This window comes from Lottia gigantea, assembly GCF_000327385.1.
Source record: "Lottia gigantea unplaced genomic scaffold LOTGIsca_142, whole genome shotgun sequence".
Taxonomy (NCBI): domain Eukaryota; kingdom Metazoa; phylum Mollusca; class Gastropoda; family Lottiidae; genus Lottia; species Lottia gigantea.
This window is the reverse complement of record NW_008707655.1, coordinates 34,137-52,044: the sequence shown is the minus strand read 5'-3', so window position 1 is coordinate 52,044 and position 17,908 is coordinate 34,137. Positions and strand designations below refer to the sequence as shown.

Here is a 17,908-nt window from a genome sequence, read left to right as displayed (position 1 = left end):
AGGCGTACGATAATAAACCATACTGACGGGTGGTAAGTAATGTGTAAGGATGGTAATAAGGCGTACGATAATAAACCATACTGACGGGTGGTAAGTAATGTGTACGGGTGGTAATAAGGCGTACGGTAATAAACCATACTGACGGGTGGTAAGTAATGTGTACGGGTGGTAATAAGGCGTACGGTAATAAACCATACTGACGGGTAGTAAGTAATGTGTACGGGTGGTAATAAGGCGTACGATAATACACAATACTGACGGGTGTAACACCTACAATTCTTGTTTGCCACCCTCAACTCTTGTTAACCACCTTAAGCTCTTGTTCACCCACCTAGTTGTTGTTTACCGAACTCTTGTTCAACACCCTATCTGTTGTTCACCAACCTCAGCTCTTGGTTACCACCCTTAACTCATGTTCACCAACCTCAGCTCCTGTTCACCACCCACAGCTCTTGTTCACCTGATGTTCAGTTGATGTTTACCACCCTAAGTTCTTGTTTAACACCCTCAGCTCTTGTTTACCACCCTAACTGTCGTTCAACACCATCAGTTCTTGTATACCACCCACAGTTCTTGTTTACCACCCTCGGTTCTTGTTTACCACCCCAACTCTTTGTTACCACCCTAGTTGTTTTTCATTAATCTAGCTGTTGTTTATCACCCTCAATACTTGTTTACCACGCTTAATACTTGTTTACCACTCACAATTCTTGTTTACCACACTCAGCTCTTGTTTCATTAACATAGCTGTTGTTCACCACCCCCAGGTCTTGTTTGCCATCCACAATACTTGTGTAACACCCACAATTCTTGATTGCCACCCTAAGCTCTTGTTCACCTACTTAGTTGTTGTTCACCATCCTCAGCTCTTGTTTACCACCCTCAGCTATTGTTCACCTACTTAGTTGTTGTTCACCATCCTCAGCTCTTGTTTACCACCCTCAGCTATTGTTCACCACCCTGGGTTATTTTTACCACCCTAGCTGTTGTTTACCGCCCGTAGGTCTTCTTTTACCACTCACAATTCTTGTTTGCCAACCTCAACTTTTGTTAACCACCTTAAGCTCTTGTTCACCAGCCGAAGCTCTTGTTGTTGTTAACCACTCTCGGCCCTTGTTAACCACCCTCGGCTCTGTTTACCACCCTAGTTGTTATTCATTAACCCAGCTCCCGTTTACTACCCAAAAATCTTGTTTACTGCCCTCAGCTCTTGTTTACCACCCTCGGTCTTTGTTTACCACTTGTAGGTCTAGTTTACCACTCTCCGTTCCTGTTCACCACCCACAGTTCTTGTTTACCACTTCCAGCTCTTGTTCACCACCCTCACATCTTGTTTACCACCCCCAATACTTGTTTACCACTCACAATTCTTGTGTACCACCGAAAATTCTTCTTAACCAACCTAAGGTCTTTTTTACCACCCTCAGCTTTTATTCCAGCTTTCTTAAACTAATAGGGAATGTCAGGAATTCGCGTTTTTGGGAATCCGATTCTAAAAATCTTCAAAGGGTGGGATCTCCCACACACTATATAAAAAATCCTTAAATCCCCCGGGAAATGTCAAGAAAAAACGCTTCCGGGCCTTAAAAAAATGAAGAGCCACGTGAGGTTTGTAGGTGACATGAATATCGAGACTAAATTTCATAGAAGTGATTCAAAAAAGTGGTTGCCAAATTGACTTAACACCGGTTGACTATAAATAGCCATCCAATGGGACAGCGATTATCAATTATTAGTAGGTGTTATTTTCGTACATTTTTCTGAAAGAAATTGCAAATAAGCGATTCTAATGAACATAAAAAACATTATAATGCATGTAACGCTATAGCCTTCACAGCTAATAATGTCAGTCTTCAGAGAAATTAAAGTTTTAAAAAGGGGTGGCAAATAAAAAATGAGGGTGGCGAATAATTGTTTGCCACCCGGGTGGCGAATATCCTCGGCCAATATTAATCTTCCTCTTTTTTAAATTTTATATACGGATATCTCTGTTGTTATCCTTAACGAGTTTGATAATAATATGCTTGTGTTTGGAATGATTAGTTGTCATATTTTCTCTATCTAATCTAAAATCAAACTTCCTTTATTGTTATCAGTTTTTTGTGACCTACACTCTCTTATCACCATTGCACAAAATAATATGCACCATGTATGTCCAGGTATATTTCGTTAAAATTGTAATATTATTAGTTGTTAATTTGTATGTGGTCAGTGGATTTGAGCCAAAATTTACAGGTGAGAATTTTCTCGTATACCCTTACGTACTAGACTGCACAAGATGTATACCCCTTAAAGAGACAGATTGACCACCCGTTTGACCAATCGTACCTTAATCTCAGAAACGGGAATATTTTAACCAAGCTAATCAGTAATAGTGTTCACATTTAACCATCGAAATTTGAGCCTTCAAGTACATGTGTATCTAGAATTATCCACGTTTGAAGTTAAAAGGACGACTCGTCTTTTAGGAATACCCTGTCATAGAAAAAGACATAATCTATATAGAAATAGTAAGTGATACTCTTACTTTCAGGTATTTTTAAATGGAATTATGCGATTTTCGTACATTTCTAGTACTTCTGAAGACTATTTACATAATATATTCAAGACCAAATTCAGCCCCCGAAAATATCGAATCTGTCCCTTAATGAGAAATGAAATGCATGGTAAGGAAACAGAAGAGATAGGCCTATCAACAAACGTAAAACTATTTTTTTCCAAATTTTCATGAAAATTTCTAGGTTTTGAACTTTGTTCATTGAAACTTGAAACTAACAAATCTTTCACTGGACGAATGAGTACAGATGTGACAGTTTCAGTGTAAGAGGAGTCAAGAAGACTAGAAATAACATTCAAATAAAATAATATAATTATTTTGCAAACAAACCGTGCCCACTGGGATTTTTCAACACGATTTCACTATGCGAGTGATGAAGGTCAGGCAGAGCGTTACAAGCCCATAAAGATGGGACAATAATCTGGAGCCATGAATGCAGTGAATGCTACTAGTTGTGCCCTTAGAAGATCCAACAACTGAAATCTAAAGAAAAGCATGTAGCTAATCAGGCCCGCAGCTACAGGGCTACAAAATTGATTACCACCCTGAAAAATTGTGACAACTGACCAATTCCATTACTGTATCAAAATACCATTCACCATTACCCCTTCGGAGGATATATTACTTGCTCCTCTGAACAATCAAATCTGGCTACGGGCCTGAAGCTAATGTCATAGTCTTCATGATTTCAGTGCATGTACTCCGTCTTCTTTAGCACAGTCTGGACCAGCAAAATATGATGTAAAACTCCTTTTAATTTCAATTTTAAGTTTGATAAAATGTGTAATTGTACTTTACTATGCGTTAACACCGATAAGGCATCACTTTTATTTTGTTTCAGATATAAAAATTAAAGATTCTGATGGAAACACTATCCAAATCCACAATAACTTGACCTGTTATGCAGAAAGGTACACTGATGTGAGATGTACCGATTCCGGATATTACGTAGCGCCGTTAATTTACCATTATGGAATTAAACCTATGGTATTTCAAGAACAACATAATTGTACTAAAGACAATCCCAGCGTGCTTCCGATAGAATGTTGTGTACCTGATAGTAACGACTGTACATTTGAGGATACCAACCATATCATACAAATTTGGAAGATTTGTGGCTATTCGAGCCATTGTAAAAGTCTTATTGGTGGCCGAACCGATATAACAGAAGTTAAAAATCACAACTGTGATAAGAAGTTTATAAAAGAAAGTGGCATTACTACTAGTCAGTATGCTTATCTTAGATATGCTTGTTTACCAGGTGAGTATACTAACATATAAAAATCCATATTCCGTTGCTAAACGTTTTCCAGAACTATTTTAACGGTAGCTACCGTCTGTCTATCTGGACATCCTGTCATTCGTGGTGCGCTAGTACCAAAACACACACTTCACTGTGTATGGCATAAATAGATAGAGATTACGATTATAGAAATTAGATTTCGGGAAGGGAGGGGTTGATTCTCCCAAATGTATAGGCCTAGGATGGATCAAATACTTTATTGAGAAATTGGAATAAATTGGTGTAGATCTTCTTGGTATTTTCCTTCTGCTTCTGTTCTGATCTGAAAAAAGATAAATAACAACTTGCCCAATAGGAGGGATTTTATACAGATTATCTTTTGCTTGCTATGAACAAGTTCGTCATTTTTCGAATATGTAACTATCATCTTCTGCTTATAGACATGAGGGAAATTTTCTTGTAGACACCCATAATGGTTATGGACTATCTTGCTTGCTCGATTGCTGATTGTATCAAATGAGACAACAAAACAGGCCGTTGTTACAGGGGGTCAAAGGGGGAGGGGGGGGGGGGATGCCCCGAAAAGATAGATTGCTCCACGAAAGAATTCTAACAACTGACCATTTCCATTTCTGCAACTAACACCATACACTAATGCGCCTACGGATATATTACTTGCCCCTCCGAACAATCATAGGGTGCTATGCCTACAGTATGGTGTATTTAATCCTATTGGTCTTACTGTGTGCTCAGTGTCGTAATCCAGTGGGAAGTACATATTTTGATGAAAAGTTGTACATCGATTGGGATCAAGGGTTTGTTCTTGGACGAGGCGATTTCCATTTGCTTTTTTTTTCAATTGTGCATGGAATAAATGCAATTCAGAAATACAGACAAATATCACATACACTCCTGAAATTCCAGTTTTTTTAATTCTTTCAGAGAAAATGGTAGTAAATTTTGATGGTGGAAATGGTAAAGGGATGACGTTGTTATTAAAAACTAAAGAAGCGACCTACAACACTGGTATCAAACTACAGTGTCATATTACTACAGAAAATAATAACGGTTTATTAGTTCAGTTTGTCGATGTTAGACTTTGTGGAGGGGTTACAAGAGTCTGTGATCAAACTTTGACAATATTTAGGAATGGGAAAGAAGCTGGAAAAGAGAACAATGGATCAAAATTTGGGTTGGAAACTTGGTTTGGATCGCCTGGTCAACCAAACGTGACAATAACTTTTGAAAGACAGTCCCCAACAACAAAATATAATATATTACTTTATATAACTAGCATGAGAGGTGAGTGACATGCGGTTATAGAAAACTTGTCAGATCACAATGGAGATGAAAATTTCGGAAAAAAAAGAGAAATTATATTCACTTTTGACAGACAGTCCCCAACAACCAAATACATGTATGTTACTTTATATAACAAGCGAAGGGTGAGCGATAGAATCATGTGCTTTATGTATTTAATCTCAGTAAATATAACCCAGAATCGTGTCTGGTTGAACCTGGAAAGGTTTGTTTTCATTTCTTGTAGAATACTGGGGGTTAAATATTACTTAAAATGATAGTTCACGCCATGGACAGTGATTTTTACGGCGTATTCACAATCCACCAGCAGTCTGACTGTATGTAAGTGTGACAATTCATGACAGCCAATCAAATTTCCGATAGCCTTTAAGAAAATGGTGTAGAAAAATTACATAATTTTCACTATTTGCTGATCGATAAATAACTTAAGTTAAGTTAAGTAGAGTAAGTTAAGAATTTGACCATAAATCTTGTTTTTACAGGCCGAATTCCTAAAGTTTCGTAATTATTATTGCCAAAATTATACAAACAAACCTAATTTCGTGGCTTTTATTAACCCATCTACAAAATCAGTCCAAGAACCTGAATAAAAAGTTAAAAGGTACAGTAGTAGATAGGTGCGTCGCTCCTTGAAAATTTCGAAAACCAGTTTTGCCTCACAACTTTCTCTAATCGTCGGGACGACTTCAGAAAAGCTTCTCACAGCCAAATTTAGCTCAGCTCACTTCAAATGTAGTAGAAAATCAGACTTTCTAGTAAAATTTGTCTCATTCAACACTTCAAGATGTTGTTTGTAGGCCTGATCGAGATAATGACGCATCGTTTGAATATTTCTAGGATCCAGTGACATCGAAATCAAATGTGACCAACCTTTACCAATAACAACAACTACAACCACAACGACCACAACGACAACAACAGCACCACCAACAACAACAACTCCATCAAGAGCACCAGCAACAGGTCCTACCAAAGCAGAAAAAGGGCATGCAGAAAAATCTCAATCACCAAATCCACTTTCTGAAGGTAACTATTAGACTAAAGGTTATTATTTTTCTTGCAATCTATGGACTGAGGATTCAAATTTCGACCGATTTATTTAAGGAAAGACTAACTCTAACCCTGCAGATTTACAAGGAATAGAGGAAATGGAAATTCGACTTCATTAAGTTTGACATACTCTTTCAATCTATGAAAGCCGAAAGAAGTTAAAAACGCTTGTCTTCCACGAAAACGGTAAATTTCTGTCCGACTCTCTCCCAAGCGACAATCCATCAAAACCATCCATCGGAGCATATGTGTAGAGCTTGACAACAGGTCTTGGGTAGTCCTCATTGGTAAGTCAAATAGGCACATCAACCTGTGATATCAAGGGTCAAATACCATCTGAATGACTCATAAACCTTGATAGATCCTGAGATGAAAAATGTATTTTGTAGAATCCACATCAAGATTCCCTGGTGTGACAGAAAAAAGTGAAGATCACATATTAAAAGAACAACTAATCAAATGTAGGCTTATAATTTTTATTTTAACATGTTTTCATGTAAGACTCTGAGCTATATAGATCTTTTATTCAAGCATAACCTTCCTGAAAGAGTTGGTGAAGTTTTCCTTGATATTTTATGTGCACCGAGGACATCGATAGATTCGCACCATTTGTCAGACGTCTGTGGTTCTTGTAATTCCATTTCAAAACTAAGCATTTTATGGCGTCACTATCGATTATATATGGAATTTTTTTTAGATATTATTGACGTTATAAAGTGCTTATTTCTGGTGGAATTGCAGGAACCACGAAAATCTGATTAAATATTGCAATTGTACGTTGAACAACTAAGATATACCAAGTTTCAACGACTTACGAAAAGAGACAACCGAAGTGCTCGGAATTTGATTCTCAGCTGTTTTGCTATTTTCTGACATCATCAAGAATGCAGGCTGTGGTACAGGCAGATGGGAGCCGCCGAGAGAAACTTAAGAAAATACCAGTTCAGAATCACTTTAGTTTGTGTCTCTATATATATTTTAGGTTAAGCTCTAAGGGAGGGGGCTCTAATTGAAAACACTCTGTAGAAAGCTTAAAAAACCTCTTTCGCATCCCTGAAAGGGATTCCTCTCGTCTAAAACATCTGTCAAGGTCTTGAATTAATCTGTATACTTCTGTTTTCTGCAGCCCGTTATCTTATGAGACGAGATATCTCCACAATGTCAAACTAGAACGAACGTTGACTGCAATAGTCACTATTCTTGTATCAATTTGTAATTGGAGCGATTTGACTGGATTGTACACTAGCGTATACAACCAATCATACCCCTCAAAAACACATGCAGCAGTCGAGAATTCTGATTGACTTACTAGCTAGCATAATAATCCAATCAAATTGCTGCAATAACAAACATCCGTGATACAAGACATATTGCTATTGCAGTCAAGGTATTAGACGCAGATCTAAATAGCTTGATATTGTGAAGATGTAAACGAGGAGCCGGGACATGGCTCAAAGAATTTCACTCTAATATGTATTTATTGTAGATGGTGAGATAGCGGGAGCAGGAGTAGCTGGTATATTATTAGCATCTTTAATATGTCACTGTAGATATAAACATTTGAGGTAAAAGAAAACTACAAGGTTCTGTTAAGCGAAATTATGTTTTATTCTCGTAATGAGCCATTGATCAGATATTAGACTTTATATCAAGTTTCAGATGAACCGCTATCGGATTTTCAATTTGAAATTGCTATATGGACAGCTTAATTTGCTGCTAGAATCTTAGAATTAATTGCAATTTAGAAAGTGATGCGTTCAATTAACCTTAATTTCGCAGTATGTGCTGATTTATAATCCATTTAACTCATTGAACAAAATTGTAAAGAATGCGGACACACAAACGGTCTTGGTCGCCGATTTTTGTCGCCGACTCAAATCTTGAGTTAAATTTCACGCTTGCCCGCGCTTCCACGACAAGTATATCGCGTTGCCGACAGGATCAAACCAGTTTGATAATTGTCGCCGATTGCCGTATTGTCTGCAAGACAAAACGAGCGACTCATGTGTTCCCGCAGCCGGTCGGTGAAACTCTTGAGAAGGCTCTAGTCGGCGACAAAATCGCCGATCAAAACCGATCGTGTGCCCGCACCATAAGTTGACAAAACATTTATTTTGTATTGGCCCATGCCAACCTGCTTTATTTATTTTGATAGTGTTAAAATTTTAGTGGTATCAGGAGTACAGGCCTATATAGATCCGCCAGAAGAAATATTATTGATTGATTTGTAAATTATTGTAATATTGATTTCAGAAATATTAAAACAGAACTTGAATCTTGTTGTTACTCAGAGTTGTTACTCTATGTGATTTTCAGACAACAACTGACCAATTGTCAGCCTGCGTACCTACTTAAGTTCTACGTGTAGAACATATTCTCATGTCTATATTTCGAGAAGTTCGAAGCGTTTGTGTAGACTTGTAAAAGGGACATTAATGGTTGAAAGCTTTTCAGTTAGACACTGCAGGTTACATTGTTTGGTTTTATTAGGGTATAGGCTTTAGCTCTGTTACCAATGGATCAGGATATTTTGTAAATATTATTTTTCATTTTAAGTTTCCATGAACTTTAAGAGTTCGGTACTATTTTCATATTTTTGATGATTAACCGACTGCCTATTATAATATCGATTCCACATGATTTATTATTTCCAGAAACAAACGACATATGGATGACAATACTACACAGTTAAGTCCATTAGAAATACCTAAATATCCTCGACTTGGACCAGTTGGTGGAAACAGACAACCTTCTATTGTTACTGATTATATTGAGAGTGCAGATTCGGTCTCTCAGGTGGCTGAACGGAAACGACGCCGGAGAAAGAAAAAAACAAGTGTGATATCTTTTGACATTGTAGATGAGGATAACGCCTCATCCAGAGCTGCGCTGATACAAATTCTGCTCAAGAAATTAGAAGACCATTCCGATTTTGCTGTCGAAATTCTAAAGCATTGTGGCGAAAACGGTGAAGACGCTACATATAAACCAGGCACTCCAGAATTTACAGAACAACTTAAAGCAGTTTTAGAATCACTTGCAACTGAAACTTTAAGAGGATCCCTTCACGAATTGGGACATTCTGGGGATGGGGAGACCACTCTACTGTAGAACGATGTCCTATAGTCCACTGCGGCAAAGTTGTATACAATAATATAATTTTTCATATAAGCTTTCAACGTTTTTATAATATGTATATTTTATTTTACCAATTTACGCAAATATCACAAAATTATCTATTCATTTATTTAAAGTAATATTTCGATAAGAATACTTACCCAGAGCAAAGGTGGAGGGTATTTATCACGCCCTGAACCATTTATAAAGTTTTTAGCCCCGTAATAATATTGCGTGTTAATAAAAATAAACCATAATAACACCATAATAACTATATATGATAATTCAAATAAATGTTTTTAAAAGAATAGACCAATTCCTAGTTAGCCTAGATGGATATTTTTGAGGTAATGCTTGTGTCTATGCAAAGATCCCTCGACAATTGGAAATCGAAAAATCTAGTTGACTGATAACGCTGTCCTGGCAAAATTTCCCCCATTGTACACTGCATGGCGTTGCCCGTCTTCATTAGCCCAATTAGGTGCAGAAAGTAGGATGTAATACTCCATTCATTTCATTTTTACTAGAATTACAAAGGCAGTTTTCTTGGGCAAGGGAGGTAACTCCCTTAATGCGATCTATTTGAAGAATTCCATTGATTGTGTGGACATTTAAATTTTGTGTCATATTTTTCCATTTTAGGTCAAATAAACACCATTATTTTCAATTCTATGATAAAAGTGTAATTAAGGGACATGTTCGCCATCCTTTCGACCAATCGTACCTTAGTCTCAGAAACTTATTTAGCTAAGCCAATCAGAAACATTGTTCACGGCTCACTTCTAACATTTGAGCCTTCAAATGTGGTCCATAATTGCAATATCCGTAAAGTGCCAGTACATCCGAAAAATTATGACATATTCAAGACCCAAATCAACTCCCGTAAATGGTGAAGCATGGTCTGTAAAACATGAACTGTTTCATTATTATTAATATTAGTCAATTCAGCGCCATCTGTATCTATTGGAGTTCAGAGAAGTCGTAACCTTCCTAATCACAAGAAAAACATCAACAATTTAATATTCATTTGACATTATAGACAAAATTACACTTTTAGAATCTTTGATAGATATAAGAACTTCTAAATGTTATAAATAGAATACAATAATGGATTTTTTTTTTATCTGACATCAATTTAGGCAATGGCTATTTGCACCATCAATGAGCGTATTGTCTTCATCTTTGCCGTACCGTTGTCTGCAGTAAATGAGATACCTTTATTCATGTTGTTCATAGGCTATGGATTGTTTTTTTTCTCTTGAGCGAGAATCCATTTTCATTTAAAATAATGCTATTAAATGACGTTTATAGGGTTAGGTGGGGGTGGTTATATGATGTACTGTTACGGTGCAAATTGCCACGGCCGTAATTTTAATCAATATTTTAAAAGAAATAATACCTCTTAGAATGAACATTAAATTTATAGTCTCAAACATGGTCAATAAGAGTACATTATATTATTCATCAGAATCTCTATATAAACGATATATCCATTTAACTCAATAATTAATGAAAAACACTTCTAAGCATGTTTCAAAACTATTTAGTTCAATGAATTATTTTTTAGTTTTACGGATGTATTGGATTATAAAGGGGTTTTGTTGTATATTATAGTTACCTTACCTGGTAAATCCTCATTTGGCCAGGTTTTTAATTTTTTGGTCATCCTAAGAGGTAGTATACCTTTAATATCATGTACTTGACTGGTTTCACCAACTGGTCCCAGTCTAGGATATTCAGACATTTCTACCTGGTTTAACGTGATCTTGACTTTATTTCGCTTGTTTCTAAAAAAAATAAATCAATCATTCAATAATTAATTAATCTATCAATAACAGCATAACTAGCATACAATCCAATCAATCGCTGAATATACAAACTTCTATAACACAAGAAAGGTGGCCATCGGAGTCAAGGTATAAGACGATGATCGTAATAGCTTGACATTGTGAAAATGGACTCACTACAAGAGAAAGGTTAACACTGGCCAATACCAAGTCAACTAATTCTTTTTTAATTTTTGAATTAAAAATCGACACGTACTGTAACTCTATCTTAAACGGACACTATGTTTATTTCGTAGGTCGACAATTTTTGTGCTCCGATTTATTAAAAATATACACCAAAATCTAGAGAAATGTGTCCCTTAACTTATCTAAAAAATTTAACTTGAAAAATATTGCTGTTAAAGTTCTTTACCTTCTATATTTAAATGTGCAGAGACAAATAAAAGATGTTAAAAGAAAACCAGCTACTCCTGCCGCAGCTATCTCCCCATCTACAATAAAGAGAGGGATATGCCTCCTAGAAAAATAGTTTGCATCCTCAATTGTACCCCAACAAATTTAAAAAAAAAGATTTTTGTACGGCTTTGCCCCAAAATATGTGACAGAATGCACCAAATCAATTCAATATTTCGAAATTTTTCTAGCAATTATGACGCCTCAACAGAGTTGCCGCAATTTGAATTCAGCTTCGACAGTGTGCCCCCATTGAATTAGTCTACCCATAATATGTATCCCCAGTCTCGAGAGGTTTGCACCGCCATTGATCGGACCTAACTCAGAGTCTAACTTAAAAACTCTACTAAAAAAAAAAATAAATAAACCTACATTTTATAAACTGTTCTTTTAATCTGTGATCTTCACTTTTTTCTGTCACTCCAGGTAATCGTCTTGTGGATTCTACAAAATAAATTTTTCATATCAGGATCTATCAAGGTTTATGAGTCATTCAGATGGTATTTAACCCTTGATATCACAGGTCGATTGGTTTATTTTCCTCATTAAAAATTTCATTCAAAAATGACCACCCTACGCCCTATCCTGACCCTAACTACATACCCCGACAAATGAATTTGACAAAGAGAGGCTCAGAGAGAAATATGCGATTTTCGTGAAGGGCAGCACAAACAGATGAAAATGACAGGAACTGAATGGAAACTGACTTTAGAAAACTTAATGGCAAATTTTCTCAATCGTTCATCAAAAGGCAAGGCTGTTATCATTCGATAGAGTTTTCCTCAAGAAATGGCATTGCTACAAAAATAAAGGGATGCGTGTTGCTTTTAGTAAAAAAGGTAGGCCTACATTTCTCTCCGACCCTCACGACAAGCATTCAAAAACATCCTTCATGTAGAATTTGTTCATCTCATATTATATAGAAATCTTCACAATGTATTACGATCTTCGCTTATACCTTGACTGCATTATCCACTATTCTTGTATCACGGAATGCAGCCGGTGAAACATTATCGTTTTGTGTTTACTGACTTTCTGTTGAAGCCTCTAATTGGCGGTATTCGATAGCGTACACACCAATCAAATCGCTTCATTTACAAACTTCCATCATACAAAAAGGTGACTATTGCAGTCAAGGTATAAGTTGTTGATGTAGGACCTGTTGTTGTTGTGGTTGTTGTTAGTGGTTCTGCTGTTGTTGTTGGTACTGCTGTTGAGGTTGATGTTGTTGCTATTGTTGTGGTTGTAGTTGTTGTTATTGGTAAAGGTTGATCACATTTGATTTCGATGTCACTGGATCCTAAAAATAATCAAACGATGCGTCATTAAATTCTGTATCGATACAGACTACACCCTAGACAGTGTTCAATGAGAGAAATTTCTCGAGAATGTCTAATTTATCTACTTAATTTTATTAATTTTTATTGTTAGCCTGAATTTTCTTGTGAGTGTCAATAAACACCTTTCTGATGTCATCATGACGATCAGCAATTTAATCAAACTTAGGTTAGGATTTCTTTTTTTCGGGTATTTTCGTCTCCAATGTGATCTGACAAGTTTCCTACCGCGCACCACTCACCTTGCATGCTAGTTATATAAAGTAATATATTATATTTGGTTGTTGGGGACTGTCTTTCAAAAGTTATTGTCACGTTTGGTTGACCAGGCGATCCAAACCAAGTTTCCAACCCAAATTTTGATCCACTGTTCTTTTTTCCAGCTTCTTCACCATTCTTAATTATTGTCAGAGTTTGATCACAGACTCCTGTAATCCCTTCACAAAGTCTAACATCGACAAACTGAACTAATAAACCGTTATTATTATCTGTAGTAATATGACACTGTAATTTGATACCAGTGTTGTAGGCCGCTTCTTTAGTTTTTAATAACAACGCCTTCCCTTTACCATTTCCACCATCAAAATTCATTTCCATTTTCTCTGAAAAACGAATTGGAAATTAATATTAGAATGTTCAGAGCTATATATGTAAATTGTCTGTATGCATTTCCCATATGAATACAGAATATGAAAGTGGTCAACACTCGTCAAAGAATAAAGTCTTGATCCCAATCGGTGTACAGCTTTCATCAGTTCTTTTTCTTTCTAATTTCAGATCCAATGTCAATGAAGATTAGCATAATCAAAATGGCTTGTCGGTTAAGACTATACTCCCTCCCCCAACTTATCAATGACAAATGTATTTCATCCTAGGCCTGTACATTAGTGAATTCCATATCAACCCCCCTTTCCCGAAATCTACCCTAACAATAACCGTTCAACGAAATATACCAACCAACCAAGTTTGGGAAGATGTCTACAGGGACTACCGTAAAAAAGTTGAGTAATAACTTCACGATAGTTAGTATACTCACCTGGTAAACAAGCATATCTAAGATAAGAATACTGACTTGTAGTAATGTCACTCTCTTTTATAAACTTCTTACCACAGTTATGATCTCTCATTTCTGATATATCGGTTCGGCCACCAATAAGACTTTTACAACTGCTTGAATAGCCACAAATCTTCCAAATTTGTATGATATGGTTGGTATCCTCAAATGTACAGTCGTTACTATCAGGTATACAACATTCTATCGGAAGCACGCTGGGATAGTCTTTAGTACAATTATGTTGTTCTTGAAATACCATAGGTTTGATTCCATAATGGTAAGTTAAAGGTGTCACGTAATTTCCGGAATCGGTACATCTCACATCAGTGTACCTTTTTTGCATAACAGGTTAATGTATTGTGGATTTGGATAGTGTTTCCATCAGAATCTTTAATATCTATATCTGAAACAAAAAGTTATGTCAGAAAAGTCACATCGATGCCGTCGTATATAGGGCAGGGTACACATAATATCATGATGAAATACCTTCAAAATCTTCTAAATCTATGACAGTGAAAAGGAAATAAAGGGTCGAAAATTGCATTAAAAACAGTGTTGGAAAAGCTCAGACTTGGGCCGTATAAGTTTATAGCACTAGAAAAATAATTGCAAGTGTGTTAATAAGAGTCTTGATTCTGGACTATTGGACTCGTCGTACCATTGACAGTTTAACGCTATCACCTTCGCCGATTCGTTTAATTATCGCTTCAGAACCTTGACCGAATATTAAATTCTACTCTCGATGATGTCTGGCACCCTCACAGGTATCTGAGGATCCATCACAACCCTTTCAAAAAATTCTGACGGCTGATCTTTATCATCACTGCAATTAGTTTTATACTCCAAAAATCTTATTTAAATATTCCCGCGATCCGCGGAATACTTTATTTCCCTACTTCCGCGATCCACGACCTCACCCACTTACAATTGCCCCTCCGAATATATTACTTGCCCCTCCCACCCCTCCACAAACAATCAAGTTTAGCTACGTCTTGTGTTATTCATTTTGTCCACACAAGTTTTTCATTTTCTTAAAGGCATGTGATGGATTATCAACATAATATTATATATAGTTAGAGAAAATTCTCACCTGAAAATCTTGGCTCATATCCACTGACCAAATACAAATAAACAACTAATAATATTACAATTTTAACGAAATATACCTGGATATGCATGGTGCATATTATTTTGTGAAATGATGATAAGTTTGTTACAGTCAAAAAAAAAACCAATCTGATAGCCATGAGGGAAGTTTAATTTTAGATTAGATATATGAAAATCATACGACCTCAAAATAGTATGCATATTTTCCTTTTTTTATCATAGGACTACTCGTAAAAGATATTTGATAGAGATATCCCTGAAAGAAATACAAGGCTGAAAATAAAATCAGCGTTGTTTCAACAACAGGAGAACCTTGTTACTGGCAATATCTGAGAGGAACCAGATTTTGGTTAACAACTAGCAACATCTGGCAGAATAGTACGGAAGCTCAAATACCACATGATTTTGTATTTTTGAATTTCTAATTTGAAATTTGAATATTGAGTTGGAAATTTGAATATTGAGTTTGAAATTTGAATTTCGAATTTGAAAAAATAATAACTCATATAACAATCGCGTTGGCTCAGTATGTTATAGGCGTTTTTGCTAATCTGAAGGTCCAGGGTCCCATCCCGGCATGGGTCTAGATAATACCTTCGGATTTTTCAACCCGCTGTCCCTCTATCAGTGATACAGGTTAGAATGGCTGCGAGGAAAAGGCGTCTAGTTGTGCGGATGGGACATTAAACCGGGGGTTGTGCAAGTTGCAAATCGAAAATAAAAGTAAATCAATGCTGCTATCCTGGCAAAATTTCTCTTATTGCACACTGTATGGCCATGGCCTTGCCTCATTAAAAGGGTGAAAAAAGTAGGACGTAAAACTCCATTTCATTTCAATTCATTTTGTCATGTGGTCGGTAAATCGAAATTGTCGATTTTGTCCAAGCAAATTTATATATCAGCTTTAAATCACTAATCAATTTGGAATCCTTCCGTGATCAGAAACACACTTCCCTGCCAGAAATGTCATCCGAAAATTGCCTTGACTCATTGACCTTGTGTTTCAATTCCCCGAACATGAACAGAGACCCAGTTATGTAACTCATTTTGTGAGCTTTAGAGGCACATGCAACATATTGCAATGTGATATTACCCGGCCCCTTTTTACCATTAGTGCATCACGTCTGACCCACCCCAAGATCCCACAATGCCGCAAATTTGATTGTCATGACCACATGAGGATGGAGTTAAATTTATATATTGTTATATATTGTTATATAAAGTTATATATTGTAATCGTTAATTTTTAACGTTTTATTCAAGGCAGTTAAGGTACCGGATATGGCCTGTCCGAAATTTGGCAGCCAGCCACAAGAGGCTATGCAGCCGCTCAATAAAATGTAGTCTCCAAAGGAAACCAATGCTCAGAGTGACCAGGCTTGTTTATGTAGCCCTTTTCTCATAGTCTTGAATACACCAGTCACAAAAATAAAAAATAAATTTGAAACTATTTTTTCAAATTCAAAATTATTTTTTCAAATTCGAAATTATTTTTACAAATTCAAATTTCAAATTTCAAATTTCAAATTCGAAATTATTTTTACAAATTCAAAATTCAAATTTCAAATCAAAAATTATTTTTAAAGTCGATTTTCTCGAAACTTTTTCCAAAATGCGAATTTCTCTTTTTGACTGAAATAGATAGGGGACATGTTAAAGTTTAGTTTGCGACAAAAATTATACCTCTCGGGTCAAAATTGGCGAAGTTATGGCCTTTTTAGCGGAGGGGTGGGGGTCGGCAGTTTTCCTATAGAGTCTAGTTGCACTGGTAGGGGTGAAGACCAAAACTTTGACAGGCTGCCCTGGGGAAACTATCAGAGATAGAAAGCTGAAATTTGCACTGCAGGCACAGACTGGTTGGAAGTTGCTGTGTTCCAAATTTCAGGTTCCTACCGTGAAAACTCTGCCTGTTACAGCACTTTTGGTTTCTGATTTCTTCCCCAAACCACAAAATAAGCGATTTTCCTCTGGAAAATTTGGGTGAAACTTTAAAGTCGATTTTCTCCAAACTTTTTCCAAAATGCGAATTTCTCTTTTTGACTGAAATAGATAGGGGACATGTTATAGTTTAGTTTGCGACAAAAATTATACCTCTCGGGTCAAAATTGGCGAAGTTATGGCCTTTTTAGCGGAGGGGTGGGGGTCGGCAGTTTTCCTATAGAGTCTAGTTGCACTGGTAGGGGTGAAGACCAAAACTTTGACAGGCTGCCCTGGGGAAACTGTCAGAGATAGAAAGCTGAAATTTGCACTGCAGGCACAGACTGGTTGGAAGTTGCTGTGTTCCAAATTTCAGGTTCCTACCGTGAAAACTCTGCCTGTTACAGCACTTTTGGTTTCTGATTTCTTCCCCAAACCACAAAATAAGCGATTTTCCTCTGGAAAATTTGGGTGAAACTTTAAAGTCGATTTTCTCGAAACTTTTTCCAAAATGCGAATTTCTCTTTTTGACTGAAATAGATAGGGGACATGTTAAAGTTTAGTTTGCGACAAAAATTATACCTCTCGGGTCAAAATTGGCGAAGTTATGGCCTTTTTAGCGGAGGGGTGGGGGTCGGCAGTTTTCCTATAGAGTCTAGTTGCACTGGTAGGGGTGAAGACCAAAACTTTGACAGGCTGCCCTGGGGAAACTATCAGAGATAGAAAGCTGAAATTTGCACTGCAGGCACAGACTGGTTGGAAGTTGCTGTGTTCCAAATTTCAGGTTCCTACCGTGAAAACTCTGCCTGTTACAGCACTTTTGATTTCTGATTTCTTCCCCAAACCACAAAATAAGCGATTTTCCTCTGGAAAATTTGGGTGAAACTTTAAAGTCGATTTTCTCGAACTTTTTCCAAAATGCGAATTTCTCTTTTTGACTGAAATAGATAGGGGACATGTGAAAGT

The 17,908-nt window shown here is 36.6% G+C and overlaps 3 protein-coding genes across 3 annotated transcripts in view; 1 reads left to right on the top strand and 2 right to left on the bottom strand.

Annotated features, from left to right (window-relative positions):
* Positions 1–2,147: 2,147 nt before the first annotated feature.
* Positions 2,148–9,587, top strand: LOTGIDRAFT_238354 (hypothetical protein; the record flags this gene model as incomplete). Its single annotated transcript, XM_009049967.1, has 6 exons — positions 2,148–2,235; positions 3,399–3,818; positions 4,743–5,102; positions 5,958–6,146; positions 7,657–7,735; positions 8,825–9,587. 6 exons carry the CDS (start codon positions 2,148–2,150, stop codon positions 9,279–9,281), a joined length of 1,593 nt encoding a protein of 530 aa, XP_009048215.1. The 3' UTR covers positions 9,282–9,587.
* An 835-nt stretch (positions 9,588–10,422) lies between these two features.
* Positions 10,423–14,261, bottom strand: LOTGIDRAFT_172789 (hypothetical protein; the record flags this gene model as incomplete). Its single annotated transcript, XM_009049966.1, has 7 exons — positions 10,423–10,484; positions 10,911–11,074; positions 11,487–11,565; positions 11,900–11,971; positions 12,687–12,827; positions 13,107–13,466; positions 13,901–14,261. The coding sequence occupies 7 exons, from the start codon at positions 14,259–14,261 to the stop codon at positions 10,423–10,425; spliced, it is 1,239 nt and encodes a 412-aa protein (XP_009048214.1).
* A 939-nt stretch (positions 14,262–15,200) lies between these two features.
* Positions 15,201–17,908, bottom strand: part of LOTGIDRAFT_172788 (hypothetical protein) — a gene marked incomplete at both ends in the record, with an annotated part of 36,696 nt that continues 33,988 nt past the window's right edge. The window contains 3 exons of the mRNA XM_009049965.1: positions 15,201–15,281; positions 16,919–17,065; positions 17,327–17,473. Coding sequence (XP_009048213.1) covers positions 15,201–15,281; positions 16,919–17,065; positions 17,327–17,473 — 375 coding nt within the window. The remainder of the gene's footprint in view (positions 15,282–16,918; positions 17,066–17,326; positions 17,474–17,908) is intronic.